The sequence below is a fragment of the Momordica charantia genome (genome assembly GCF_013281855.1).
Source record: "Momordica charantia cultivar OHB3-1 chromosome 7 unlocalized genomic scaffold, Mcharantia_2.0 BLBB01000007.1, whole genome shotgun sequence".
Taxonomy (NCBI): Eukaryota; Viridiplantae; Streptophyta; class Magnoliopsida; order Cucurbitales; family Cucurbitaceae; genus Momordica; species Momordica charantia.
Window position 1 is genome coordinate 17,489,408 of NW_028275165.1, and position 26,599 is coordinate 17,516,006.

Sequence of the window (26,599 nt, forward strand, 5' to 3'; positions counted from 1 at the left end):
TTCTATCACAAATTTAACAAACTACTTCACTTATTAAATTTTTTTGTCATAAATTTATGTTAAAGAATTTATATTATTTATAATTTTTATAAATATGGATTAGTATAGAAATATATTTGATTCTTGTATTTTAATTAAAGTAATGGTTTGGTACTTGAACTTTTAAAAGGGAAATTGACATATATAATCTAGAAAGTTTGTCACTTTTCTTGAATGACTTAAGAGTTTAATTTCTTCTCTTTATCTAGTGTGCATGATTATTTAAATTAACAAATAATCGTTACACAATTTCTAAATAAGTTAAAAATAATTAAAATTAATATTTTGTCTATAATTAGTAAAATTTTGTTGATATTTTTATATTTAGTCGAACATGTAATCGAAATATTTAATATCATGATCAGTAATAAACTATAAAAACAAACAAATGAAAAAATACCCAAAAGGGCAAAAGAGGAATAGAGGAATAAAAGAAAAAAAAATAAAAACAAACAAAAAAAATCCAAAAGGGCAAAAGAGGTATAAAAGAAAAAAAACGATTCACTTGAAAAGCGCGGCAACAGCAAAAGCGCTGCAACTCGAAGTTGTATCTTCCAATTTTTTACCTCAAATGCAAAACGTAACGGAACAACTGATCCAACTCCTCCTTCGCTTTCCCCGTTCCACATATTCTCATCTTCTTCTCTTTCTCTCCCATGATTATCACGCCCATCGTCGCCAATGCCGGATTTCGGATCGAGTCCTTTCTGAGAAATGGCGGTGGCGGCTTCGTAATCTGGTGGTAGCTTCTGCGCGAGCCAAGAGGAAGGGTTTGTCTGCTTTCTTTTTCTTCTTTTACGCGTTATTCTGCAATTTCCTTTTAGGGTTTTTGATTTTTTGGTTTTGGGTGTAGAGAACTGGATTGGATGTCTCTTGGCTCTGCGAGGAAGTTGGAATAATCCTCATATTCGTGTTGAGTTATGGGGATTTCGTCTGATAATGTTCGTGGGTTTGTTCTTGCGGTTTCTTCCAGCGTTTTTATTGGATCTAGCACGATTATCAAGAAGAAAGGCCTCATCAAATCGGCGAGTACCGGAACCAGAGCAGGTTTAGTTTAATTGAGCGAACCAAAGATTAGAAGTAATTGAAATATTTTAGAATTTCAAAGAAATCGTATCATTGTAGATGATGTGTTGTTTGGTTTAATTTATTCAGCATCTGGAGGCTTTTCGTACTTGCGTGAACCTTGGTGGTGGGCTGGGATGATAACAAGTAAGTTTTACTACTTCTTCATGTTGTAAAATCATCGAGGGACTGTTTGGTAATGTTATCGTTTCTTGTTTCTTGTTTCCACTTTTTCGATAAAGGAAAATGTGAGCATTTGATAACTATTTCTTGTTATTTGTAAGTCAAGAATGATAAAACAATATTTTTATTTGTGTTTTTGAAAAAAATTTGAAAGAGAAACAAGAAATTTGATTTTATCATTCATTTCTAAAAAGTGGGAAAGAAGTAATATAAATAGTAGGTGAATATAACTAGGAATAAGAAACAAGAAATGGGAACGAGAACGTTACCAAACGAGTCCCAAAGGGTTCTATCTATTGCTTTTCCTACAATACCTCCTTGTTCTGTTATCATGATTTTCTATTTTAGCCTTTTTTTTTTAATTTTTTGTTTTTATCATTGTTGACATTTAGTTGCATGGAATTTGGACCTCATGATAATATTGATACGATAAACCTTGTTTTTTCCTTTGTAGTTTGTACAGGGTGTATGTATGTTGCTTTTATTTTTCATTTGTTAGGATTAGGACCTCACATAAGATACATGTTCATATACTTGTATTTCCTTCTTTTAGAACATTGAACCTTGCATACATCTCTACATTAACATTAGCATGGTATGTCCAATTAAGGATAAACTTTATATTATTCTCATAAAATGTATAATTTCTTACCTCTAATTAATATGAGACTTCAATTGCACTATGAAGGTTTGAACACCGTCTTAATCTTATCCTCATCTTGTAGGCTTGAATATTGGGCCCATTCTTATTCTTTATATTCATTTTCCTAATGAAGTTTTTTTTTTTTTTTAAAAAAAATGACTTTTATAGTGATTTGCGGGGAGATTGCAAATTTTGTTGCTTATGCATATGCTCCTGCAATTCTTGTCACTCCCTTGGGAGCTTTGAGCATTATTTTCAGGTATGTATCACATATCTGGTCTGCAGTCATTATAGGAAAAGGGGAAAGAATAGTTCGCTCTGTGCTTACCTCACGGCTGCGTGTCTGCAGTCGTTATGTAACTTGAACCTTTTATTGGCTTATCACTTTTAGCCAGACGCCTAAATGCTTAGAGATGGATTTTGAAAATTCATTTGCTAGTGAAATTTTAGTGTGATCGATACTGACTTTAGCTTGTGATGCCCCATAATTGTTGAATAAAACAATTTCATACAGTGCAGTCCTAGCTCACTTTATTTTGAAGGAGAACCTGCATATTTTTGGAGTTCTTGGTTGTGTTCTCTGTGTTGTGGGTTCTACAACCATTGTTTTGCATGCTCCACTGGAGAAAGATATTGAATCTGTTAAGGAAGTGTGGCATCTTGCAACAGAGCCAGGTATTATTTATTGGAGTTTTCTAAGGGTCCATTTGGTTGTGTTCTCGTTTCTTGTTTCTTATTTCCAATTTTCTTAAGAAATGTAAGTATTTTACCACGAACTTTGTTTCTTGTTTCTCCTTTTTTGGAAACATTCTCACAATTGTATAGAAATTTTGGAAATAACTAAAACAAGTTTCTCCTTTCTTGTTCCTATTTCCAATTTGTTCCAAAACATAAATAAAAAAAATTGTTTTATCATACTTGAAATTCTTGGAGGTTGGAATCATGTAATCCATTTTTCTTCATTAAAAATAAAGAATCGGAAACAAAAAACAGGAACGTTACCAAACGAGCCTTAAAGTTCTTAGTTTTGAACTTCTTGAGTTGGATGATAATTTATGATCCACTTTCAGGATTCCTGGTCTATTCATCTATAGCAATAGTTGTAGTTGCAGTACTCATTTTTTGGTATGCCCCAAGATATGGCCATTCCCATATGATGATATACGTTGGAATTTGCTCAGTCATGGGCTCTCTTACGGTTCGTTTACTGTCTTTGGAGCTTGATAGCACTTTTTAATTTCACTACATCTTTCAATGACTATGATATTTTTCGGATTTTTCTTTTCAGGTTATGAGTGTCAAGGGAGTAGCTATTTCTATCAAGCTGACATTTTCGGGAATGAATCAATTCAAGTACTTCGAGACGTGGTTCTTCACTGTGCTTGTGATAGTCTTTTGTGTTTTGCAGGTGATCTACTTGAACAAGGTAAGGTAACGTTTTGAAGTATTTGGTAATATCTTTTTTAACATATTGTTATTGTATGTTTAAAATAAATCCTACCTGCAATCCGATCATAGTTTATTGGATAAGACACCTATTACCATCCTAAAAGTTGGTGATTCTATCTCCCACCCCTTTAATTGCTACCCTCTGTACAGAAGAGTTTTTTGTAATTAAAATGATTTCTTGTGCTTCTAAATCCTAAATCTAGTCTAAATATATTATAAAAAAAATAAAGCATTGATTATATATTCAAGTCTATTTGCAAACCTTGTTGGATTATGGATAATTGGTTGGCCCTTTTTTTATTATTTACTTATTTTTAAATGAATTGTATATTCTCTTGCTGCTAAAGTCTAGATATTATATTTGATTTTGTAATATTATATAGGTTAGATTGTTGATATGGCTCTAGTATTTTAAAATGTTTCTAATCGATTCTTGGACTTTCAAGCATATGACTATTTAGTCATTATACTTTAAAAAGATTTTAGGTTAAAAAACACTTTTAGTCCATATACTTTCATTAATGTAACAATTTAGTCCTTAAACTTTAGTTTGTAATGATTTAGTTTCTATACTTTCAAATTTGTAACAATTTAGTCCTTGAATTTTAATATGTAACAATTCAGTTCTTGTAATTTAAAGTTGGTAACGATTTAGTCCTTGTCGTGTATTTTTTTTGTTAAGTTTCTTGTATGTATAGATTAATAAACTAAAGAGGGACCAAATATGTTTATGAATTAGAAAGATTAAATTGTTATACGATAAAATTTGACACTTAATTTTAATGAAAAATTTTACGATAGAGACTAAATTGTTACAAATTTTAAACTATATGGACTAAATCGTTACAAGTTAAAGTCCAGGGACTAAATTGTTACTTTAGGGAAAGTACATGGACTAAATTTACAGACTGAAGTTCAAGGACTAAATTGTTACTTTATTGAAAGTACAAGGGCCAAATGTGTTATTTAATCAAGATTTTAATAGGTCTTTGAACTTTTAATTTTATGCTTAATAGGTCCTTGCCGCTAATTGTATTAGTTTAAGAGAACTCATTAAAGTAGGTTATTTCTATTTGAAACTTTTTTAAAGTATAAGGACTAAATAGATAAAATAGGTCGGTTATGAAATTTATAGTTAAACCCATTATATATTTAAAATATGTCAAATTATGCACACATATACTAGAAAACTACTGTGTCATCAGCATGTTGGGTCCTAATCTTGTAATTTTCGTGTCGCCATGTTCATTCTGTGTCCTATCCTTCTCGTGTGTCTGTCTGTGCTTTTGTACATCATGAATATACTTTGACAATATTTCTTCAAATTAGATGTCGAGGAAGTTTGATTTTTATAGTTTGTTCACCATCTTCTCCAGGCTCTTGACGCTTTCAACTCCGCCGTCGTATCTCCAGTTTACTATGTGACTTTCACAGCTTTTACCATCTTTGCCAGTATGATTATGTTTAAGGTGAGTAAATTATGCTCCATGAGGTCGAGCAAGAGCATGATTCTGGAACTTTTATCTATTTTCTGCTTAGTCCTGAAAATTTTTGTTCCAAATTATTGAAAAGGAGATGTACCACAATCTGTTGAGAACAAAAATTGAGAACCGAAATTGAGGTTTTGGAGATTAAAAGAACGAAAGTGGAAAGTTGTTAAGAGTTTAGGAACTAAAACAAAAATTCTAATAATCTAAGGAGACCAAAATGAAAATGAGATAAAAAAGCTTAAGGACCAAAACCATACTTAAACCAACAAGGAAAGGAAAAGAAAAAGGCCCATGTTTTCATGTTGAAGATTTACTTCATTTTTTTTGGCAAGCAACATAGAATGGCCTATTTAAACCATATCCCAACTTCCCTCTGTAAGTCAGTTGTGGGGCAAGTTTTCTGCCTTCATAGATCAAGTGTTGGCATCCATAGGAAGTTTTCCTGTAAAGTCTTTCACTGTTGCTTGTGAGTCTGTGACTGATGTTTTGTTAGGATCTTGATTACAGAACGTGAGAATATAACTATATTGTAGTATTAGCAGATAAATTACAATGTTAATAGTCTTTCGAGAGGGTTCTCTCTCCCAAGTCCCACAGTAAACTATTTCTTAAAAATACTCCGCGCTCTCCTCTAGCTTCCCTACTATTTATAGCCAACTCACCTCTAATCAATTATCGTAATACCCCCAATTAATATCCTAATAATAATCCCTATATATTCCCTACTAGTAATCTCACATGTTTCCATTCTCTCTCGCTTAATGATGAGATGTTGGCACTTTCAAGAGTAGCTTTTAGGGGGCGTTTGAGACACAGGTTCAGCATTTTAAGTCTAAGAACTTTAAACTTGGGGTTAAGGTGAAGAGTTTAGAAAGCCTAGATTAAGGAAACCCGTCGGAGTTATCTCTTGAAGCTAGTTGTGGAGCGGGCGAACACACCCCTGGAATAGTAGAAATGGACCATAAGCATAATACAAGAAGTGAGGCTCCCCATTCTCTAATCATAAAAAGTAGAAGTTTCAAATGTTTGAAGTTTTCCAGTAATGTACTGTGCCTATGGGTGATATTTCCATTGTTTCTCTCACTTGAACAAAACTTCTCTCTCTCTCTCCTCTCTGTGCAGAACTGGGACTCACAAAGTGCAGCACAAATTGCAACTGAAGTTTGTGGATTCATCACCATTCTTTCTGGCACCTTCCTCCTCCACAAAACCAAGGACATGGGAAAAAGTCCTGCCACAGAACCCCCCGTGTTTCAAAGCCAACAAGACCAACCCCGTGAAAATCAAAGTCTAGGTAGCAGTAGAAGATCATAGTTTTGAACAGCACTATGCCCATTTGGGGACACATCATCCAGCTGAAAAAAGTTTCTCACAGCAAAAAAGACTTTTTGCCTGAAAGCTAATTCATTATTTTGTTGCATATAAATTAACTGATACTGATATGATATGCTGCAGAAGGTTGATAATTTGCTCCCTCATTTATTGGAAATATTCTGTGGACCACCCATCTCCATGTCCTTGGCCATGTAAATGATTTTTTTCTTTCTTCTACTCATGTTTAAGGTTGAATTCCGATCTGGCTCGGTATGAAATGAACTTCTAATTATGAAAATGATGATTAGATTATTGGTTAGAAATTTGTAATCCTAGCTTATTTGACATGGTGGGAAGGATAGTGAAACTAAGAATTTATCTCTCATGCTGCTCAAATTTCTGGGTATAATTTGTAGATTTGAGCTCCTAACATAAAGGCTGCACATATTAAAACCCTTTTAAACATGCAAACATGACTTGTAAATTTTGCTTAAAAGATTATTTTAATCATTGTCAGGAATTATTTTTATGAATATAAAAATTTGAAATGACGTGTCTTGTTCATTAATAAATGTATTTGAATGATGATGAATTCATATTTCTACGAAATAGTCAATGAAATATTAATAACAAATATCAAACTAGTCTTTTTTGTATAAAACTTATGGACTAAGAGGCTCAAAGTTTAAAAACTAAAATGAAAATATTTGAATTATAGAAAATAAAGTATAAAAGTTCCTGAACTAAAATTGATTCAAATCTATAAAAATATTATAATAGAAAATGTTTTTAAAAGAAAAATAGACAACCAAAAATTGGTCATGACAAGGTTGACAACTATTGTCTTATGAACCAACTACCATTCAAAAAACAGAGTTGACTCAATTATTTATCTATTCGTATTAATTGATAACAAGTTTACAACAAAAATTTTAAAGTAATGAGTCGAAAATTGAAATTATGTTGAAACTATCCGGATTAAATTGTTAATTAATGGCCTAAATTATATTTTGGCAATTTTATTATATTTTGGTTCCTATGCTCTATAAAAACAACTATTTTACGCCTATTTTGACCATAGTTAGAATATTTAAAAAAAATTATTCAATACTCTAGGAAATTTGTTATTAATTTGTTAAAATAAAAAATAAAATTGAGGACCAACTTTTTTCCTTTTTTTCTTTTTCTTTTTTTAAATTAGGGGCTAAAATAAACTTTTTTTAGTACAATACGTGGGGTGAGGTATTCGAATTCACGGTCTTCTAGTCGGACATAGGTACTTTAATCTACTGAAATGTTCATGTTGACGGAAAAAAAAAAACATTTAAGAATTTAGGGATTGATCGATCTGACTGGCGTCTCCTGCATCTCCTGCATTTCCATGGGTCGAGAGTACGAGATTACTGACCGAAGACTCATCAATTGAGACGGCGGAATCGAAGCGAAGAAATTCTACGTTCATGCCACGACGATTTATATAGAATGACATTCTTGTTGTCACATATGAGAATAGTAGGCCCATAAAAAGTGACTCTCATATCTTGTTAGAATTGTCTTGATCGTCGGATATCATTGAGAAATAGGAAGAAGTGTTATCAGAATAGATATTTTAAAGGTTAGATTTAAATCTAATTTAATTTAGATTAAAAAGACAAAAACGTTTTTTTTTTCTTTTCCAATCATTTTCCGACCAAGGATAAAATAAATAAATGCTTGTGGATTATGAGTGTGTTATATGTTATGTCCCTTTATTTCCTGAGGCTTCTAGTTCTTTGTCTTTGGCGCTGCCACTTTTAACGAAAAAAGCCCCGATTACTGCGCTCCAAACCAAAATTCTTTTACTTCCTCTCATAAATTCTCAGACGAGAGAGGACCCTTCTTCTCCAACTCCTCCACTTCCTCGGACCTCACTTCTTTTGTTCAAATTTTCTCTTCAAAGTCGCCTTCTTTCGGTGTTTCAACTTCCCAATTCACCAGGTAAGTTCAAATCCCTGCTTCCGCTGTTCAATTTGGTGGTTTCTCGATGTGGGTTTTGTTTGATTTTGAGTTTTTTGGCTTGGGGTTTTGATGGATCGTTCTGCTGGGTCTGAATTTTGATTGAGATTAGCTTTGCGATTGTTTTTATTTTTGTTCTTGTTCTTGCGTTTGAGAGAGGAATTGGGAGTTTGATTGGGTGTGATGATTCCTCCGAAGCGGAAGAAATGGACTGAAGCTGAGGAGAGAACTTTGATTGATAAGTATGGAGAAATGGTCTCTGATGGAACCCTAGGGAAGATGAAAACTCGCGAGAAGAAGTTTAGGCCAATTGCTAGTTATGTGAATTCTGCGCACCATGTTCAAGATCCTGTGGCGTATCCATGGCAGTGGACTTGGAAAGACGTCTCTACTAAAGTCCAGAACATGAGGCACCAGTATTTGCTTGTGAAGCAGAAGATTAAGAAGCCCGAATCGGAGGTTGAAAACTCGGGTGGGGACTCTAAGGCAGAGTATGACTGGATGGAGGGTGTGACATATTGGTCAAACTTCTTGAGATATAAGGATGTTTTTGGGGATGTGGCTGCGGCTGCGGTGAATAGTAACTATAATGATTTAGCGGTTGTTTCGAGTAGTGACCGAGGGAATGTAGACCAGTTTTTGGAGGTGAGTAGAGAGATGGATATGTTGGACTTTTCTCATATGGGGCATTCTGGGGCGGGGAACTTTGCCTCCGGGATTGATGGTGTAGACAATGGGGTGATGGGTTTGGGGTTCGAGTTCGAGGGGGACGAAGCGGGAGAAAACTTTAATGGTAATGATCAGTTAAAGGAGGATGGGGAGAACGGGTTTTTGTGTGAAGAAGTTGATCCCAAGAAGAACAACTTGAAGAAGAAGAGGAAGGTGATGAAGAGATTGGAGAAGAAAGCATGGGGATTTGTTGTGAACCAGCTAGGGCGGTTGAAGGATATGGAGGCTCATTTTGAGAAACATGAGGTGGAAAGAGAGCAGGAGTGTCGGAGGTGGGAGCGTTCGAGATTCGAAATGGAGAAGAAATGGGAACAAAAATGGGAGGAAAGGGAAATGCAAAGGGCGGAGCGGGAGAAAGCCAGGGAGAAGTCGAGGAAGCAAAGAATTCAAGAATGGGAAGCGATGGAGGAGGAGAGACTCGAGTTGGAAAGAAGAAGAGAGGAAAAATTGAATCACGAGAGAGAATGGGAGGAGAGGATGAGCAAGAGAAGAATAGAATGGAAGAATAGGATTGACGATATGTTGAACCAGCACCGAGTTGAAATGAATCAGATCCAGACTCGGTTTCTTCACGACCAGCAAAACCTTACCGCTCAGTTACTTGGCATCATCTCTCAATGGACGGCTACTGCTCACCCTTCTGCACTCTCTGATCACACTACTGCTAGTAACCATTATCTTTCACAGATGATGCAAAGTTTACATCATGTGAACGGAATCGTTCACGATGGCACGAGAGTTGAGGCAGACAACCAAGACGATCAATTTATCGTCGATGGTTGACATCTCGTCTTATGAACTCCATCCGAAAACCATGTGGAATCTGCAAGAATATTTGCAGCAATGGATTAGTCTGTAAAGGTCTGAGATAGATGTATGCATTCAATTTTTACTATCTGGTGCTAATCTGTTTAGCTTGAATTGAGACAATAAGAAATAAAAGTTTCCTCTTTATCTTTTATTCTTACCTTCTCCTTTTATGCTGCAGATTCTATTTTCTTTTCTCTTAGTCAATAAAATTATACAAAATTCACTAAGCTTTATAATGTCACATTGCATTTCCCGATATATTTGCCCCTCTCCCCTGTTATATATAAGAACAAGCAAGCTAACAAGTCGGGTTTTGGTTTAGTTCATGAATTCTCGCATCATTCGGGAGACTCCGAGAGGGACAGGATCACCTTGACAGAGGTAAAGTAAAAACTCTTATTTTTCAAAATTTCCCCTCTTCTTGTTCTAGGACGAGAATGGTTTGTGGTTGCGCACATGGGAATCGTGTTTACATAAGAATAATGATTTATTGCAGTTGATCATTGAGCATAAGTTCAAATTTATAGGTGTGGGACCTGTGGTATTGTTGGTGAATTAGGGCGTTATCAAGCTACTTGTTGATCTAGATTAAGATTATAACAGGGAACACATTTGAAATTGCTTTGTTCTGCCTCAAGAAAAGAAGTTTCAAGTTCTGAAAAAGCATATAATATTAGCTTGAAGTTGATATTTGCAGGCTCCTATAAAAAAGCGCTGAAATATGACCTTATAAATGAGGGGAGAGTTCGATCCTTTAATCCATACTTGTAAGAGATTAATATCTGATCATTTGAACGATGTTCATTTTCACATGTAATCATGTTGGATAGTGACGAAAATGTTGATATTACTAAAGATCGAAGGTAGTCACGAGATGAGGAAAAATTTGAAGTGAAATTATATGTATATATTGAATGCCTAATATTAGAGTGTTGAAATTGTTTGGGTCCCATTCATATCTAGTCATTTGAACAATGTTTTAACTCGACATGTTATATGAAAACTTAAAACATTATTGAATGTAGTAGGTAGTCACGCGACATAAGAGTAAAGTTTAATTTTTTTTTTTTTAATTTTGAGAATTTAGTAATGCATTCTATTTCTACATATTTGTCAATTGACCTATCTAGTTGCATGAATTTATATAATTAAATAAATAGTAGCTTATTATTATTATGTAATTATTAAAATTTTAATGAAGTCAAAAAAAATTATTAAAATGTTAATAGATATAAGATTATAATTTTAATTAGCTACATTGAAGATTTAAACCTTTTCATTTTCATTATACGTTTATATATATTTAAAATGAACCGTTCAAAGAATGAAATATTTACTAAAAGAGAAAGGTTAAATTATAAAGATAGTCTGATAATTTTAGCACTCTCTCTATTTAGTTTATAAATTAAAAAAAATTATTATTATGTTTTCTAATTTCAAAATTTATCTTTACTTAGTACCATCATTAAAAAAAATGTTTACATGACATACTTGATAAATTTTGATTAAATTGAGGGCTAAAGAAGATTTATTCAACTATCTATTTATTTATCATAAACATTTAATTTCGACTTGATATTCATGATATAATATTCTAAAATTTATATTATTATATCTCCTAGTCAAAGTCAATATAATATTGACATTGGTTAATTTGAAAATAGTTCGATAGATGATGCCTCCATTATCTTTTCATAATAATAAAAATAATAATTAATTAATTAAAATCGTAGGTTAGAAGTCCGATTTTATATTTGTGATCCAATATTACAATTTACAAAAGAATTTATAATTCTAGAAAACAAAAGAAATGGCAATTTGTGTTGGGAGGGTGGAGATGCGACGCACATGATTAAGCAGAAGAGCAGCGCCGCCCTCTACCGTCGTCGGCATCTTCATCGCCGGCCGTCGTCGATCGCCAAAACTCGGTTACTTCTTCCATCGACTTTCCTGTTCTCTTACCTTGTAAACTCTGCAGTATAGGGTGAAATTTGGTTTTTGAGGATGAATCAGATTTGCAAGCGCTTGCTTCGTGTTCGAAACCGTCTTCCTTCATCGTTCAGCAGCAGCAATGGCCATTTCCCGTATGTAAGTTCTTCGATTATACCACCTCTGCATTACCCTCCCAAGTTCGCGCTCTCGATTCCCGCCTTTTCGGGTTCGATTACGTTTTTGGTTCATTTTTATTCAGAATTAGGATCTTACTGTACTCTTAGTGAAGCTAAAGTGGAAGATATTTCGGAAAGCAATGCGGATAAGGTACATAGAGCTATCGTGGATAATTCTTACGCGCATCATGACATGGAGAATGCCCTTGACCAAGTGGGCGTCCATTTGAGTACTGATTTAGTTGCTGAGATCCTCCATAGGCTTCGTTTTGATGAGAAATTAGCGTTTAGATTCTTTACATGGGCTGGGCGTCAAGAGAATTATTCCCATGAGCCTTGTGTTTACAATGAAATGATTGATATACTTTCCAGCACTAGGTACAAGGTCAAGCAGTTTCGAATTGTTTGTGACATGCTTGATCATATGAAGAGGAATGGCAAGAATAATGTTCCTATTGATATTCTATTTGGGATTTTGAAGAACTATACAGAGAAGCATTTGACTCACTTGCAAAAGTTTGCGAAGAAGAAGAAGATAAGAGTGAAGACACAGCCGGAAATCAATGCATTCAATTTGTTACTGGATGCTTTGTGTAAATGTAGTCTGGTTAAGGATGCTGAAGCTCTGTTTAAGAAGGTGAAGAAGAAACTGAAGCCGGATGCAAACACTTATAATATATTGTTCTTTGGTTGGTGTAGAGTTAGGAATCCGGGAAGAGGGATGGGTGTATTGGAAGAGATGATCGAGCTCGGCCACGAACCTGATAATTTTACTTATAACACTGCTATCGCTTCCTTCTGCAAAGTGGGAATGCTGACAGAAGCAGGTAAACTCTTTGAGTTCATGAGAACGAATGGTTCTACCTTGTCTTCTCCCACTGCAAAGACTTATGCAATAATGATTGTAGCTCTTGTTAAGAATGGTAGAATGGAAGAATGCTTTAAGTTTCTAGAACACATGATAAATAGCGGTTGTCTTCCCGACGTTTCTACATACAAGGAACTAATTGAAGGGATGTGTTTGTCTGGAAAGGTTCAGGAAGCTTACATATTTCTGGAAGAGATGGGAAAGAAAGGTTATCCTCCCGATATTGTTACTTATAATTGTTTTCTTAAGGTTCTTTGTGATAATAAAATGAGTGATGATGCAGTTAAGCTTTGTGAAAGAATGATTGAAGTCGGTTGTTTGCCCAGTGTACAGACTTATAACATGTTGATTTCTATGTTTTTCGAGATGGGTGATGATGATGGAGCTTTCCAGATTTGGGTTGAAATGGATAAGAACCGTTGCACACGGGATGTTGATACATATTGTATAATGATTGAAGGGCTTTTTGATTGCAACAAAGTTGGAGAAGCATGTTTCCTTTTAGAGGAAGTGGTTAACAAGGAAATGAAGTTGCCTTATCGTAAGTTTGACTCATTTCTGATGCAGCTCTCTGTTAACGGTAATCTCCAAGCAATCCACCGGCTTTCTGAACACATGAGAAAATTTTACAACCCTGCCATGGCCAGACGTTTTTCTCTGAACCAAAAGCGGATGAGCTTGAGTTTGAGAGGAAAGTAACAAGATTGGTTTGGAAGTAGTATCCAAATTGCTTCTCACATTGGAAGTAGCATGCTAGTTTGAGAAGCTTTCAAGTTCCATTGCCTTTTTAAAGTGCTCCTGTGTCACACAACAGCATTTCTGGACAATGTCCTCTAAAGAAAAGATACATATGAAAGTTCTTGCAGTGAATAGGGTATAGGTTGATGTATCTTAAGGAATTTCCAAATTTAGACTCAGAATCTAACTCTCTTAGTATGGTTAGGTGGCTATAACTTCAAGGGAGCTGCCTCAATTAGTGATCAAAATTGAAGGGCAGAATGGAATTAAACAAGTAAGCAACCGAACCTTCCCCAAAAAGGATTGGATGAACGGTATACTTGTGCTGTTGCAAGGGTTTAAATTCATTTCCCTTCAGAGGCTGAGGTCGTCCTTGAATAATTTCGAGATTTTATATATGACATCCTCTTCATGGTTTATTTATTTTATTGGACATTCTTGGTGCCTTTTAATATGTTAAGAACCATCTATCATGCATTGCCAAACAAGACTTGTACAATAGCCACAACATTTTTTTATTCAGAAAGAAGGTAATACAGATACAGTTTCCAACTTGCACATGGCCTAGCAGATTTATGGAATATGACACTTTCCCATATGTACCTTTATATACATGTTACAACTATGCGCATTGTACATTTCTCTTCAGGATCAAGCTGCAGAAACCATTAAGGGCAGCTAATGGTTGCCTTGTAAGTGGGATTTCTTTTCTTCATTTCTCTTAATACGTTAGCTCAAAGGTCTGATCTTCATCACGGTATCCACAATGATGTGCCCTATTTCGGGGTATTTAAACTCTAAAAATTTCTGGACAGTAGCCTGAGAGAGACAATCCTCGTTCACAGCGACCGTTGAGGGAAGAGCAAAAAGCACTTCATTGCCGTCTTCCTCAAGCTGAAGGCCAAAGATTTGGCCAAAGACCTGAACAAAAAACTGTAATTATTTTGCTGAGAATGTAGAACAAACTTCTGGATATAACCAAATTAAAACCTCTGACATCACAGAAATGTCAACAACAGCAGTCTTTCAGCAACAATCTAATTCTATTACCTCGTAGTCTCTAGTTTATCGGAAAGCTTGCAGCTATGGAGGTAGGTGCTAATTGTGTATCTATAATGTGCTTTTTAGTTGTCGAAAATATGTTACAAGTTATCCTTGCTTACCGCTTGCATCTTCGAAATAACTGTGTCATTAATGGCAGGGGACTGTGTGACCAAGTTAACTACAAAGAGACCTTGCTCAGATAGGACATCTTTTGCAGTCTGAAGAAATGATTCTTCCAGAAAATCGGCTGCAGGACAGATCATTCCAGAGCTATACAAGGAGGAAACTTTTTAAGGTACATGAGATATTTTGAACTATAATAATCCCAAGTTCAAAATTGCGTTAAATGATGTCCAAGAAGTCAAATTTCACCTCGTGTCGAAAGAGTCAACGTCGATGATTAGTATGTCGATCCTCTTGGTTTTTAATCCGTTGATAGCAGATGCTGCCTCAGTTGGTGAGCTTTTGACTTCTTTCAGAAACTGGACTCCATCAGCAATATGCACCTGAAATGCCAAGAAGAATCCAAAAAAGGTAATTAGCTTCTTTCCAAGTTGATATTCGCATAGAATGAATGATAATTTCTCTATAACATTACTTACGCCAAGGGATTGTCAGTAAAGTATGACAGCCTTAAAACCTCAAACAATTTTATGTAAGATTATCGAGAACAAGAATTGATGACAATAGACACCCATATTAAGTAATAACCTTCAAATGTTCGTATCTACAAGAATTTATGCAATGACCTTCAAATGTTCATCTTCGGTAAAATCAAAGTGCTCCTTCGCAAGACCAAGGATAACTGGATCCAACTCCACCACCTAAGAAAATTAGTATCCATCAAAAGAAATTTTTGGTTTTCTTTATTCCTTTCTTTTCTCTTTTTATTTATTTTGTTTAGGGGGTAGCAATTTACGTCAATGTCCAAAAAAGGCATGGAGGCATGTAGGAACATCGGTAATAGACCTGCCCCGAGCCCGACAACTACTGCGTTAACCTGGTTGACATAATATGTTAATTTTCTGAATAGAAACCCTGTGAAAATGAAGTAGAACATTTTTTCTTCTCTTTTCCTTTCAGCCAAACAGCGTTAAAACAGGTAGAAAGCTAACTGTATTTCTTGCTGATGTTGCAGTTTCCAGATGTTCAGAGACTAATGTAAACCCTGAAATAATCCCCATATGATAAAAACTTGCCAAATAGCCATGATCCACCTTCAGCTGCTCGCTAACTTCTATTTCATTTTCCAACAGGATGAAGAAGGGCCAAGAAAACAGAGCATGTCAGCAAACCTGAAAAATTGGAACGCGGAAAGCTAACACTCATCAGAAATAAGGTTTCGATTCCCGATTATCTCACTCACTGGCAACTTTCTCAGGCGACCCTTGTTCCTTGATCAGCAGAGCTTCTGACTGCACTAGACTTTCGGTTCTCTGAAAGATCAGGCGGCGGAAAATCGGAGCTTCAGTTGGTAAGAAGCAACTGGCATCTCCTCTTATTTTTTCATACATCACATCTTCCACCTTTACTTGTCCTGTTATTGAAGAAGTGACCTGCAAAATTGCATCTAAGGTGAAAAATGAAAGTATTTGATGCAGTTCTAACCTTTTTTTTTAATATATATATATATATATATATATATATATATATATATATATATATATAAAGTTTAGTACTACTTAGGACTCGTTATTTAGATTATAAAAAGTGTGTTGAACCTGGTTTAGAATAGTGCGCTGCCTGATCCCATCGCTTGCCATCATGAAGCTGTAGAATGCTAATCAATAAATTGAGGAAAGTTTTTACATTGAAATATCAATCTTTTACGTATGTTTATTAATTATTGATGTAACGGTATATCAAATAAGGGACCGAGATATAGCGAGATTATTAATGTTTTGACTAATAAATTTTAGGGATGCTTCATTTCTCATCTCATAAAGTTCTAACTTCTAAGATATTTCCCTTCTTGTTATGGTTGAAGTTGAAGGGAAAGCCAGCTAGCTTTCTCCTTCTCTCTCTTGTTTTTTACTCTCCTAGAAGAAGATTTGCAACTCTTTAATGCCAAAATAAAAGGTGGAAGAATTACCAGACCTATTATTGATCCTATGAGATCAGGTCATCTGAAGTAGAGGAAGCTAAAGAATCAGTTGTGTCTCATTTTATAATCATCGGAATAATTTTAAGCACGGGCTATTTTGGTCTCTATACTTTCGATTTTTGTTATTTTAGTCCTTGTAATTTTAAAATGTCTATTTTGATCTATGTATTCTCAAATTTTTGCTCATTTAGTTCTTCTATTTTCTTAACATCTATTTTGCTCCGTGTACTTGTAAAAAGTGACAATTTTGGTCCCTTAATTTTCATTCGATCGTAGTTGTAACATGACATTTACTCGTAATTTTTTTGGGAAATGTAGTCATAAAATTGTATTAAATGATTTTCATTATGTATAAAATTTATATTAAAATTTTGTAGATAAGGATCAAGATAGTCACTTTTTAAAATACATTGTTCCTAAACTGACGTTTTGGAAGTATGGAAATTAAAATGAATAAAATCGCTAAAAAAGAAAGGCATTGTATTGTTTGAAGTAGCATACGAAATTTGAATTTGTTCATCGTGGTTTTCAGCCTCGGGTGCCAATTGCTTCACTAAGGGACTCAAATCTTTCTGCAACCCATAAAGCCGATGAAATTAGTAACATTTTCCATTAGGGCAGTATAATAAATAAGTAAAAAAAAATTTAAATAATAGTGTCGCTGTTTAGGCTATGATATCGTTCATATTTATGGTTGTGAGAATAAGTCTCGGGTGCATAATTTAATTGGTTATGTCATCTATCTCAACCTAAAAGATCATGAGGTGAACTGATAAAACTCATAGAGGAGAAATATAGACAACTTTAAATTTATAACCTACATATGTTTCAATTAGAAGACATTTTACTTTATCGATATTAATATCAACCGAATCAAATTTAAGTTATAGTTAGTACAATTATTGAAGATTCAAGATATCAATCATATAATTATATCGAAATTGTTATAAAAGGTTTTGTTTTTGTATTTTTAAAACGTACGTTTTGGTCCATGTATTTTTTTAAAAATGACTATTTTGGTTTTTATTTATAAAATTTTAACACAAAATTTATATACAATGGAAACCTTTTAATACAAGTTTATGACTACTGTCAATAAACTTAATGAGTGAATATCATACTAAAATTTTGATACAAATAATAAGATAAAAATGAAAATAAATAAACCAAAATCGTCACTTTAAAAAAATATAGAGATTGATTAAAACAAATGTTACAAAAGTACATGGACTAAAATAAAAAAAAAAATTGAAAAGTCTAAGGAGATTAAAATGAATATTTTCAAAATACGGAAATTAAAATAAACCGACAAGTATAGGACAAAAGAGTATTTAAACAAAAAATATTTCAATAAATAATCTTCATTTCAGGAAAGAAATTAACTCACAAAAAAATATAATAATTGTTCAATGTATAGCATGGGATCAGTAGTCACCTGAATAGTGTCCATGCTGACGTCAGTGTGGCTCTTGTCTAATAAAATCTAAATTTTACAACAGAAACAATTATTCAGTTATTTTTGTACCATTAACTCACACTTAATATTTCGATAAACAAAAAAAAAACCTTACACTTAATATTGTTAATTTTTGTAATTACAAACTCTATTGGGTACTTTTTAGGTTAAAGAATATTTTAGTTGATGTACTCTCGTTTGAGTAACGATTTAATTCTTGAATTTTAGTTTGTAACCATTTAATTCATGAATTTTAATATGTAACAATTTAGTTATTGTAGTTTAAAATTTGTAACGATTTAATCTCTATCGTGAAAAATGATTTAATAGTGTGTTTTATATATATAAATCGATCAACTAATGAAGAACCAAATCTGCTTATAAATTATAAAAACTAAATTGTTATATATAATAAAAATCGACACTTAATTTTGATGAGATTTTTCACGTTAGGGACTAAACTATTACAACTTTTAAACTATAGTGACTAAGTCGTTACATATTAAAGTTTATAGACTAAATTATTACCAATTTAAAAGTATATGAACTATATTGTTTTTTTTTTTTTTTACTTCTGGACACAGGAAGACTTGAATCTGGATCTTGCGTATAAACACCCAGATCCCTTGGCACTGCAACAACACCTCAAGGTACTTATATGAACTGTATTATTACTTCAATAAAAAATGTTTTTTTTTAACTTATAGTAATTATTTTCATAATTTCTCTGGAAAATAGTATATTATATTTCAATATCCACCTTATTTCTAATTTAATATTTACTTTAAATAATAAATATCAAATAGAGAGAAAACATACCATCACTAGGCGAGCTACTTTTGAGCTTTTAACAATCATCCATTGTCCTTCTTCAGAAGAAAACGCCCATTCATGACTTCGATTCTAATTATAAAAAAAAAAAAAAAAAAAAAAAACCAGACATGCATTTAAATTCATATGTTAAAATTTGTATTAAAGATTTCAATTATGTATAAAATTTATGTTAAAATTTTACTAATATTAATCAAATGGGTCACTTTTTAAAAATTCATAGACTAAAACGAATGTTTTGAAAGTATAATGAAACAAAATGAACAGTTTATGAAAGAATAGAGACTAAAATGAACAAATGTAAGAATCAAAATAGTATATAAAATTAATTTGATCAAAAAACACTTTTGGCCCCTATACTTTTGGTAAAGTAACGATTTAGTCCTTAAACTTTAGTTTGTAGCGATTTTGTCCATGTACTTTCAAATTTATAACATTTTAATCCTTGAACTTTAATATATAATAATTTAGTCATTGTAATTTAAAGTTTGTAACGATTTAGTCATTATCGTAATTTTTTGTTTGTTTGCTAATTTTTATATAAATTGATAAACCAAGGAGGGACTAAACATGTTTACAAATTATAAATATTAAATTGTTATAGGACAAAACTTTACACTTAATTTTAATAAGATTTTTGAACTACATAGACTAAATTGTTCCAAACTAAATTAAGTTTATGGACTAAACCGTCACTTCAATGAATATACAAAGACCAAATGTGTTTTTTAACCCACTAATTTCTAATATAAATATTTAAATTTAACATAGAATACTAATATCAATAGCAGATAAATGATATCGAAAAAGTTCAAACTCAAGCCTTTATGAATCAAATAAATTATCTCTAAACTCAAAATTAAAGAGTTAAAGCCGATAAAATAGGGCATGTCTACTTTCTTTATATATATATAAAATAATTATCAAACAAAAGTTAATAAATAATAATTTTAAAAAGGGAATCAAATTAAAAAGAGTGACCTTGGAAACTATAAAAACTCGAAATTTGTGAATGAATGGCCCAAATTGGTCCTTAGCATCAAGAACCACAGCTTTGTAGCTGAATTTTGAGATCCCTTTTTCACCCAAAATGACACTAATCCGCCGCCCTTCATCAAGTTTCTTCGAATCTCCCATCTCTTTTTTTTCTGCAATTCGCGAAAAAAAATCAAAATAAAAATCAATTGAAAAGGAAAAAAAATAAAGTTTAAATATTATTTTGATATTTGTATTTGTACTTTTTTTTTTTAATTTGGATTCTCATACTTTCAAACCATGTATTTTAATCTGTGTAATTTCAACTTTTGTTTATTTTAATCGATGTATTATCAAAACATCAATTTTGGGTCTTTTTATTTTTTAAAAGTTACCATTTTGGTTCTTTTCAATCTTTTTTTATATGTGAGAGTTAGAGCCAACTTGTGTATATCTCGATTAATTTCACGGAATAACTATTTATCCCTACTACGTTTGGTCTATTTTATTTTTATTTTTTGAATATTTCTTTTGATTATAATCTTAATATGACACTTCACGTACCTATTAGGGTCCTTCAAATATAGCCATAAATTTGTATTAAAGATTTAAGTAGTGATTAAAATGACCCTTATTAAACCAGATGACCAAAACAAACGTCTTGAAAATGCGACCCAAGCAAATATAAGAGGGAGAAAAGTAGTATTAAAAAAAAAAAAAGAATAACAACACTGCGTGAAATTGAAATAACAAAAATTAAGTATAATACAAGGAACGTTACATGATTGAAATATCAACTTCAACAAAGTCGATGTAGGTGGTCGGAGAGTCGGAAACTGCCGCATCCTGGCCGGAGAGAGGTTGAGGGAGGAGGAGCTCCGCCGTCAAGGCCTTCGGCCGGCGAAGAACTTGTCCCTCAGGCCATGAAGGAACTCTCTATTATTCACCATTTCTCTCTCTCTCTCTCTTTTCTTTGTAAAGTTTTGTTCTCTCAAAGTTTCTTTGTTCCTTCTTTGGTATCATTCAATTTGGAAAAAAGCCCTTATTCTTCAATTATTTTCCATGGGATATTTTATTACCACTTTTTAAATCCAATTGATTAAATTATAAATTTAGTCTTCAAAGTTTGAGCGTGTGTCCTTAGATAGATATTAAATTGCTATCGATATGTCAAACACTTCCATCGACATTTCTATACGTTGATGGTTTCAACATTGACATTAATGGATTACCCAAAATGGTAAAATATTTATTATGAATATTTTATTTTTATACTTTTCTAGAAACATCTATCGACATTGACATTTTATTGATATTTTCATCGACATATAAAACCTTGATTTAATCATTAGATTTAAAATATATATATATATAATAACGTTTCTAAATTTTAGATTATGTTTTTATTTAGTCGTCCTTAAATAACGGTAAGATGTAGTTGACTATAGCTAATGATATGATATATTAACATTAGATAAATTTTGGTTTTGTTCTATGTTAGTTAAACTTGACATTAAACATGTAGGCTAAATGCACTAAGACATTAGGACAATAAGACCATTAGAACTCTTTGGTAGATGTGTAAGCAATTTGGTTTAATTAATTTGGATTTCAATTTAATTATAAGAAAAATTGAAAACCAAAATCAGATACTAAAATTGTTTTGAAACGTGAAGTGAACTAAATTAGGTCAACTATACGAAAATTATCCCAACCAAACCGACCGATTATTTTCAATTTCTTTTTTAAATTATCGCCTTCAACTTGAATTTGATCTCTTTTTATCTCTCTCTTCTTCTTCTAAGGAGGGCATTATGGTAGTTTTGCAAAAAAAATTAGGGCTACTATATATATATATATATATATATATAAATTTAGGTGGTCCAAAATGAAACTTGTTAAAAAAAATCTAAAGGCTACTTTATTAATTATTTATAATATGATTTCAGCTTGATGGAGAGAGTGCATCACATAAATTTATATTAAAAATTGAATCACACTGATTTTTTTGTTTTTTTTTTCATTTTTGAGTTACCTCGTAGGTGTTATTTGCACCGTTGAACTATATAATTAATTTTAAATTTATTAATTAAATTTACTATTGGTTGAATTAAATTTTTTAAATAAATATTTAATGAATTTCTATAATATGTGATATGCATTTAAAGAGAGAGAAATTGTCATTGTATTTTTCTTATTTAGGAGAGACCATATCTTTGAAGGCATGAAAGATTTCATTAGATAAAATAAATAAATGAATAAAAGGTTCACGATTTTATGTGATGGTTGCATTTGGAAAAGAGAGGTCCAAAATTCAATTATTTAGAAGATATTTTCTTTTTAGTACAATAATTTAGAAGATTCGATACAATTATTAAAAGACGATAAAACATAACTTATTATATATCTTCAATCTTTTTTAGGGCATTATTATTTATTTGGGTGGGAAAGGGATGGGATGCCAATTTCGACAGTAACATATTTTTTTTTTCTTATTTTTCGTTTTTTTTCTTTTCAAATAAAAATAGAATTGTGTTAGTAATTATTTGTTGTTCTTTTTTTTTTAATAGATTTGGTAATAAAATATTGTTTCTCATCCTCTAACATTTTAAATTAAAAGGATAAATTTTTATATTAAATTTAATTTTTTAAATCAAACATTCAAAATTTATATTTATATTTATATTTTTAATATTTATGATGTATTTTATAAGTTAAGAACGATAAAATAATGCTTTTATTTATATTTAAAAAATATTGGAAATGAAAATTAGAAACAAAAAAATAAGTAAAAAATAATTTATTATTTCTAAAATTTCTGCCCACTTAAAAAAAATTTCCTTAATAATGAAAAAGGAGGAACATGAACAATTACTAAACATTTTTAAGAAATTAGAAATAAAAAATAAAGAAATTAAAAAATGACAACCAAGAGCCCCGTGTCACAATCACACTTTAACGAGACTCAGGAAGCGATTGTGTGGCACTTGCTTTCACCCTCTAGCAAGTCAGCCAATGCAGAAACGAATAGCCGGTGGCACAAAGGCTATATGTCGCAACCTCTACCCCGTTCTCGAGAAAACGATTTTGGAAAACGGGGTTAGAGAAAAAGGTTTTGGAAAACGTTTGTAAGCATTTTGGAAGTTGTTGTAAGCTTGAATGCAAGAGAATAGATTAGCGGCAAGACAAGAATACAACGCAATGTAGGGAGGAGACTAGCCTCCCCCTGGGCCCTGTTGCCTAAGTGAGCTACTCCATGGCACATGCGTGTGTCATGGCGTGGGCGAGCGTTGCAAGACCAAGGTCTTGGGCGTCTTCCTTCGAGAATGGGAATCTCAAGGACAGTGTCGGACGGCACGAGTGTGCCGGCATTGCTCCTCGTCCCATGGGCTGGAGGTTGCACATAGGGGCCGTTATGCAGTACGGTATGCTCGAACGACAAGGCACGGTCGCGGGAGTCGACGTGCCATGTTCATGTCCGGATGGATGGATGTTCGAAAGGTCCCGATCATAAATACAAGTCCATGGGTCGGTTCTCGGTAGGCGTGCCCAAGAGTTCAGCGAAGCCCGATGACATCCCGATGCTCGGGGTGGCATCCTACAGTACCGGTGGGCACCCGGTAAGTGAGAAAAAGCTAGTCTTGGCCCGGTAAGCGGCAAGACTCATCCCGGTAAGGTCCTGGCTCATCGTAGGAGCGGGACAGTCGAGTGATCGAGAGCCAAGATGGTTGGAAAAGCGAAATGAAGCTGAGTCGAGGGAGAAAGAACCTCGTCCAAGGTCCGACGAAGCCACAAAGGGCGTGAAAAGTAGATTGGGGCTAGAGTTCCTCGTAAAGGCTGGCCATGGTCGAGTTTAGATCATGGCGCCGCGCGGTTGAAAAATGTACGACCGTGACACCCCACAACCACAAAATTGTCCAGTTTAGTCAGCCAGCACTTATTCCTATTCAAAATTCCCAAAAAAATAAGAAAAAGAAAAATCAAGCTTATTGATTTGACTATATACTCAAGTTTAATTTAGGGGTTTAAATTTAATGAAATTAAAATTTCAAAGTTAAATCTAACTCATCAATTTAAGTACCAGATTTAATCAATATTAGCCAATCGGAACATAATCCGTAGTTAAAGTATTTCTATCTCTTTTAAGATGTCGTAAGTTCAAATACAATTTTCTACCATTTTAACATAGAAATCATTCATTCCCATGTTTAAATAATAATAATACTTCATAAGATGTCTAATAATTTAATAAATAGCGCAAGCGTGACCGATTGAACTATATGAATTGATAGATTACCTCTTTAATTATTCTCCACCATACTTAAATTTCATTTCAATTTAGTGAAATAAATTGAAATAAGAGAGAAATATATAGACGGTTTTTGCCCTTAAAAAAATGGATAAGAAGTTTTTTGTCATGTTCTATGTTAAGTCACATTAAATTAGTTTGATTTAATTTTTTTTCTTTTTAAAAATTTGGGATTGATCCCACCATGTGAAGAAATTATTGCTCTTAGATATTTCAATTGGAAAATGACATCTATAGCACAAATAGTTTTAAGGTAAGATATACTTTTCGTTTTGAGAGTTGTGATTGATGTGTATTTAATCTCTAAATCTCCGAAAAGAATACGTAATTCTAAAATTTAGAAAATAATTATAAACCATTGACTATATTTTTTTGACCGTTAGTCGCGTAACAATTTTTTATTCCAAACATTCACTTTATAGATCTGGAACGACGTTTTAGATGTAGACGATATCGATTTGGAAAGGCGAGGAATATATATCCTTTATTGATTAGAGACGTGCCTTCCTCGCCTTTCCAAATCTAGATGAGAAATGTTTGTTTCTTGTTGAGGAGAAACGGTCATTTTTTCCCTCATTTATATAAGCAAGTAAATTGCATCCATAATATATATACTCATTCAAATTTTCATTGGTTTAATGGAACAATATCAAAATAAATCATCATCTCTAGGGACTAATTTTTCTTTTTTTTATAAAGAAAAAATATATATATTCATGAATGATGGAGTTTGTATTTATTTGCTTGGAAATTAAAAGCTAATTATGGTTGTGAAGAAAAGTAAGGCAATGACTATTTTTGCCTTTTTTGTTTCCTTTCTGACTACAATATTGAGGGTGGACATCGAATTCTAATAACCTTTCAGTTGGAGATATATGTCTGTCCGCTTTGATAGTAATGACTATTTTTGTTGACCCAAGAAAAAAGTCATAATTTATCTCCTCAATTTCTATAAGCAAATTAATTATGTTTATATTGCAAATGTAACTAGTTAAGATACTTATTTCCAACCACAAGGTAGTGAGTTCGAATTTCTACCGTCCACTTGGTGTAAAAAAAATAATAAATAAAAATTACATCCATATTAAATAAACTCATTCAAATTTTCATGGATATAATGAAACAAGAATTTAGGGATATCCATTTGAATAATTCATAAAATCAAATCTTTAATGTCACTATGTGAAACTCATTAAAATAAATTAATATGGACATTTTTCGGCAGGAAATAGCATTTATTTCGATATTTAATGTTACTATTTGAATCTCATTAAAATAAATTAATAAGAGTATATTTCAGCAATAAATAACAACTATTATTTCTTCTATTGGGGTTGATATTTAAATTTTCATACTCCATATTTATTTTATTAAAAAAATTATCAAAATAAATTATGTCTCAAATTTAAATTATCAAAATAAATTATGTCTCAAATTTTAGGGACTAATAGTTTTTTTATATAAATAAAAAAACATAATCTTTACTTATTAATAATGGAGTTTTTGGCTTTTTGCATTTAGTTGCCGGGAAAAGTTATGGTTGTGGAGAAAAGTAAAACAATGATATTTTTGTTTAATATATATATATATCTCCCTATCTAATCATTTTGGTTCACCCAAATTATTATTATTATTGGTTCGACTATCAAATAATTTGCTCTTTTTTTTTCATATAAAAATATTCATCTGTATAATGAAGGAAATATTGAATACTAACTATAACTTGTCAAAATTACCATACCACCCTCATTTTGTGTTGAATTAGTCTCTAAACTTTAAAAGTACACTATCATCCTAACATGTCCGCACTTTTAATTACGTGTTTATTAAATTCCCGAACTTTAAAAAATGTAAATTAGTACCCATTTTTCAGCAAGTGTGTTTGGGCCCATGATATGTATCAAAATGAAGTAGGATTAATTTTCTCTATAATATGTAGGGTTTTTTTTCTTTCTTTTTTTTTTTGGTAAAATTACAAAAAATTCAGAAATTGCATAGACTTGTACCCATCTTGACAATGTTTCGCGGGTCCACTATTTCTTATCTCTATAGTTTCTAAATGAGATTGTTCGACTCCACTAATAAGTTGAGACCTACAAAATTCAAAATTTAAGTACTTGATTTAAAGATATTTTTCCCTTTATGATATCTATAAGAAGTGTCCGGACCAGTTTATGCGCACATCTCGATTAATTTCGGGAGAGAACTACCTAATCCTACTATATTTTATTACCAATAAAACATATAAGAAATTAATTTCTAAGTAGGCGACACTGTAAATAGTGTTATGTATGAATCGTTCGAAGACATTTTTAAAGTACAATAACATAATATCAGATACAAATCTTAAAAGTTTACGGATCAAACTTATAATTTAACCTAATAAGTTAACATATTTACGTTAATGCCCCCATATGAAGATCAATTCTCTATATAAGGGGATGAAACA

At 32.4% G+C, this 26,599-nt stretch overlaps 4 protein-coding genes across 5 annotated transcripts; 3 read left to right on the forward strand and 1 right to left on the reverse strand.

The window, feature by feature from the left end:
* Positions 1–573: 573 nt before the first annotated feature.
* LOC111009915 (putative magnesium transporter NIPA2) lies at positions 574–6,386 on the forward strand. Its single transcript, XM_022283152.2, has 9 exons — positions 574–809; positions 893–1,086; positions 1,195–1,251; positions 2,099–2,189; positions 2,445–2,605; positions 3,001–3,128; positions 3,219–3,356; positions 4,756–4,848; positions 5,992–6,386. Exons 2-9 carry the CDS (start codon positions 960–962, stop codon positions 6,181–6,183), a joined length of 987 nt encoding a protein of 328 aa, XP_022138844.1. The 5' UTR covers positions 574–809; positions 893–959; the 3' UTR covers positions 6,184–6,386.
* Positions 6,387–7,917: 1,531 nt separating this feature from the next.
* LOC111009885 (Pentatricopeptide repeat (PPR) superfamily protein) lies at positions 7,918–16,787 on the forward strand. Its single transcript, XM_088126410.1, has 5 exons — positions 7,918–8,160; positions 10,040–10,098; positions 11,516–14,522; positions 14,633–15,009; positions 15,732–16,787. The coding sequence occupies exon 3, from the start codon at positions 11,722–11,724 to the stop codon at positions 13,390–13,392; it is 1,671 nt and encodes a 556-aa protein (XP_087982536.1). The 5' UTR covers positions 7,918–8,160; positions 10,040–10,098; positions 11,516–11,721; the 3' UTR covers positions 13,393–14,522; positions 14,633–15,009; positions 15,732–16,787.
* On the forward strand, positions 8,154–9,868 carry LOC148210476 (uncharacterized). The gene has a single exon (XM_088126413.1). The coding sequence runs from the start codon at positions 8,362–8,364 to the stop codon at positions 9,688–9,690; it is 1,329 nt and encodes a 442-aa protein (XP_087982539.1). The 5' UTR covers positions 8,154–8,361; the 3' UTR covers positions 9,691–9,868.
* On the reverse strand, positions 13,923–20,893 carry LOC111009692 (uncharacterized). 2 transcript variants are annotated; one of them, XM_088126412.1, is made up of 13 exons: positions 20,623–20,893; positions 19,848–20,014; positions 18,855–18,938; positions 18,015–18,062; positions 17,081–17,151; positions 16,197–16,245; positions 15,842–16,031; positions 15,591–15,709; positions 15,395–15,475; positions 15,225–15,299; positions 14,848–14,981; positions 14,595–14,745; positions 13,923–14,352 (listed from the first exon to the last, which is right to left on the reverse strand). In XM_088126412.1, exons 2-13 carry the CDS (start codon positions 20,001–20,003, stop codon positions 14,161–14,163), a joined length of 1,350 nt encoding a protein of 449 aa, XP_087982538.1. In that variant the 5' UTR covers positions 20,004–20,014; positions 20,623–20,893; the 3' UTR covers positions 13,923–14,160. The 2 variants fall into 2 exon arrangements, with proteins under 2 accessions (XP_087982538.1, XP_087982537.1); XM_088126411.1 differs by having other exon boundaries at positions 15,591–15,712.
* Positions 20,894–26,599: the final 5,706 nt, after the last annotated feature.

What these genes read in the sequence shown, in the direction of transcription:
- LOC111009915 (XM_022283152.2), top strand. Translation starts at nt 960, where the DNA reads ATGGGGATTTCGTCTGATAATGTTCGTGGGTTTGTTCTTGCGGTTTCT. An exon ending in GAGTACCGGAACCAGAGCAG is followed by an intron (nt 1,087 to 1,194) that starts GTTTAGTTTAAT and finishes TAATTTATTCAG; the next exon opens with CATCTGGAGGCTTTTCGTAC. An exon ending in GCATCTTGCAACAGAGCCAG is followed by an intron (nt 2,606 to 3,000) that starts GTATTATTTATT and finishes ATCCACTTTCAG; the next exon opens with GATTCCTGGTCTATTCATCT.
- LOC148210476 (XM_088126413.1), top strand. Translation starts at nt 8,362, where the DNA reads ATGATTCCTCCGAAGCGGAAGAAATGGACTGAAGCTGAGGAGAGAACT.
- LOC111009885 (XM_088126410.1), top strand. Translation starts at nt 11,722, where the DNA reads ATGAATCAGATTTGCAAGCGCTTGCTTCGTGTTCGAAACCGTCTTCCT.
- LOC111009692 (XM_088126411.1), bottom strand. Translation starts at nt 20,003, where the DNA reads ATGGGAGATTCGAAGAAACTTGATGAAGGGCGGCGGATTAGTGTCATT. An exon ending in GAGTTTTTATAGTTTCCAAG is followed by an intron (nt 18,939 to 19,847) that starts GTCACTCTTTTT and finishes TTTTATAATTAG; the next exon opens with AATCGAAGTCATGAATGGGC. An exon ending in CAACATCAGCAAGAAATACA is followed by an intron (nt 15,476 to 15,590) that starts GTTAGCTTTCTA and finishes TATGTCAACCAG; the next exon opens with GTTAACGCAGTAGTTGTCGG.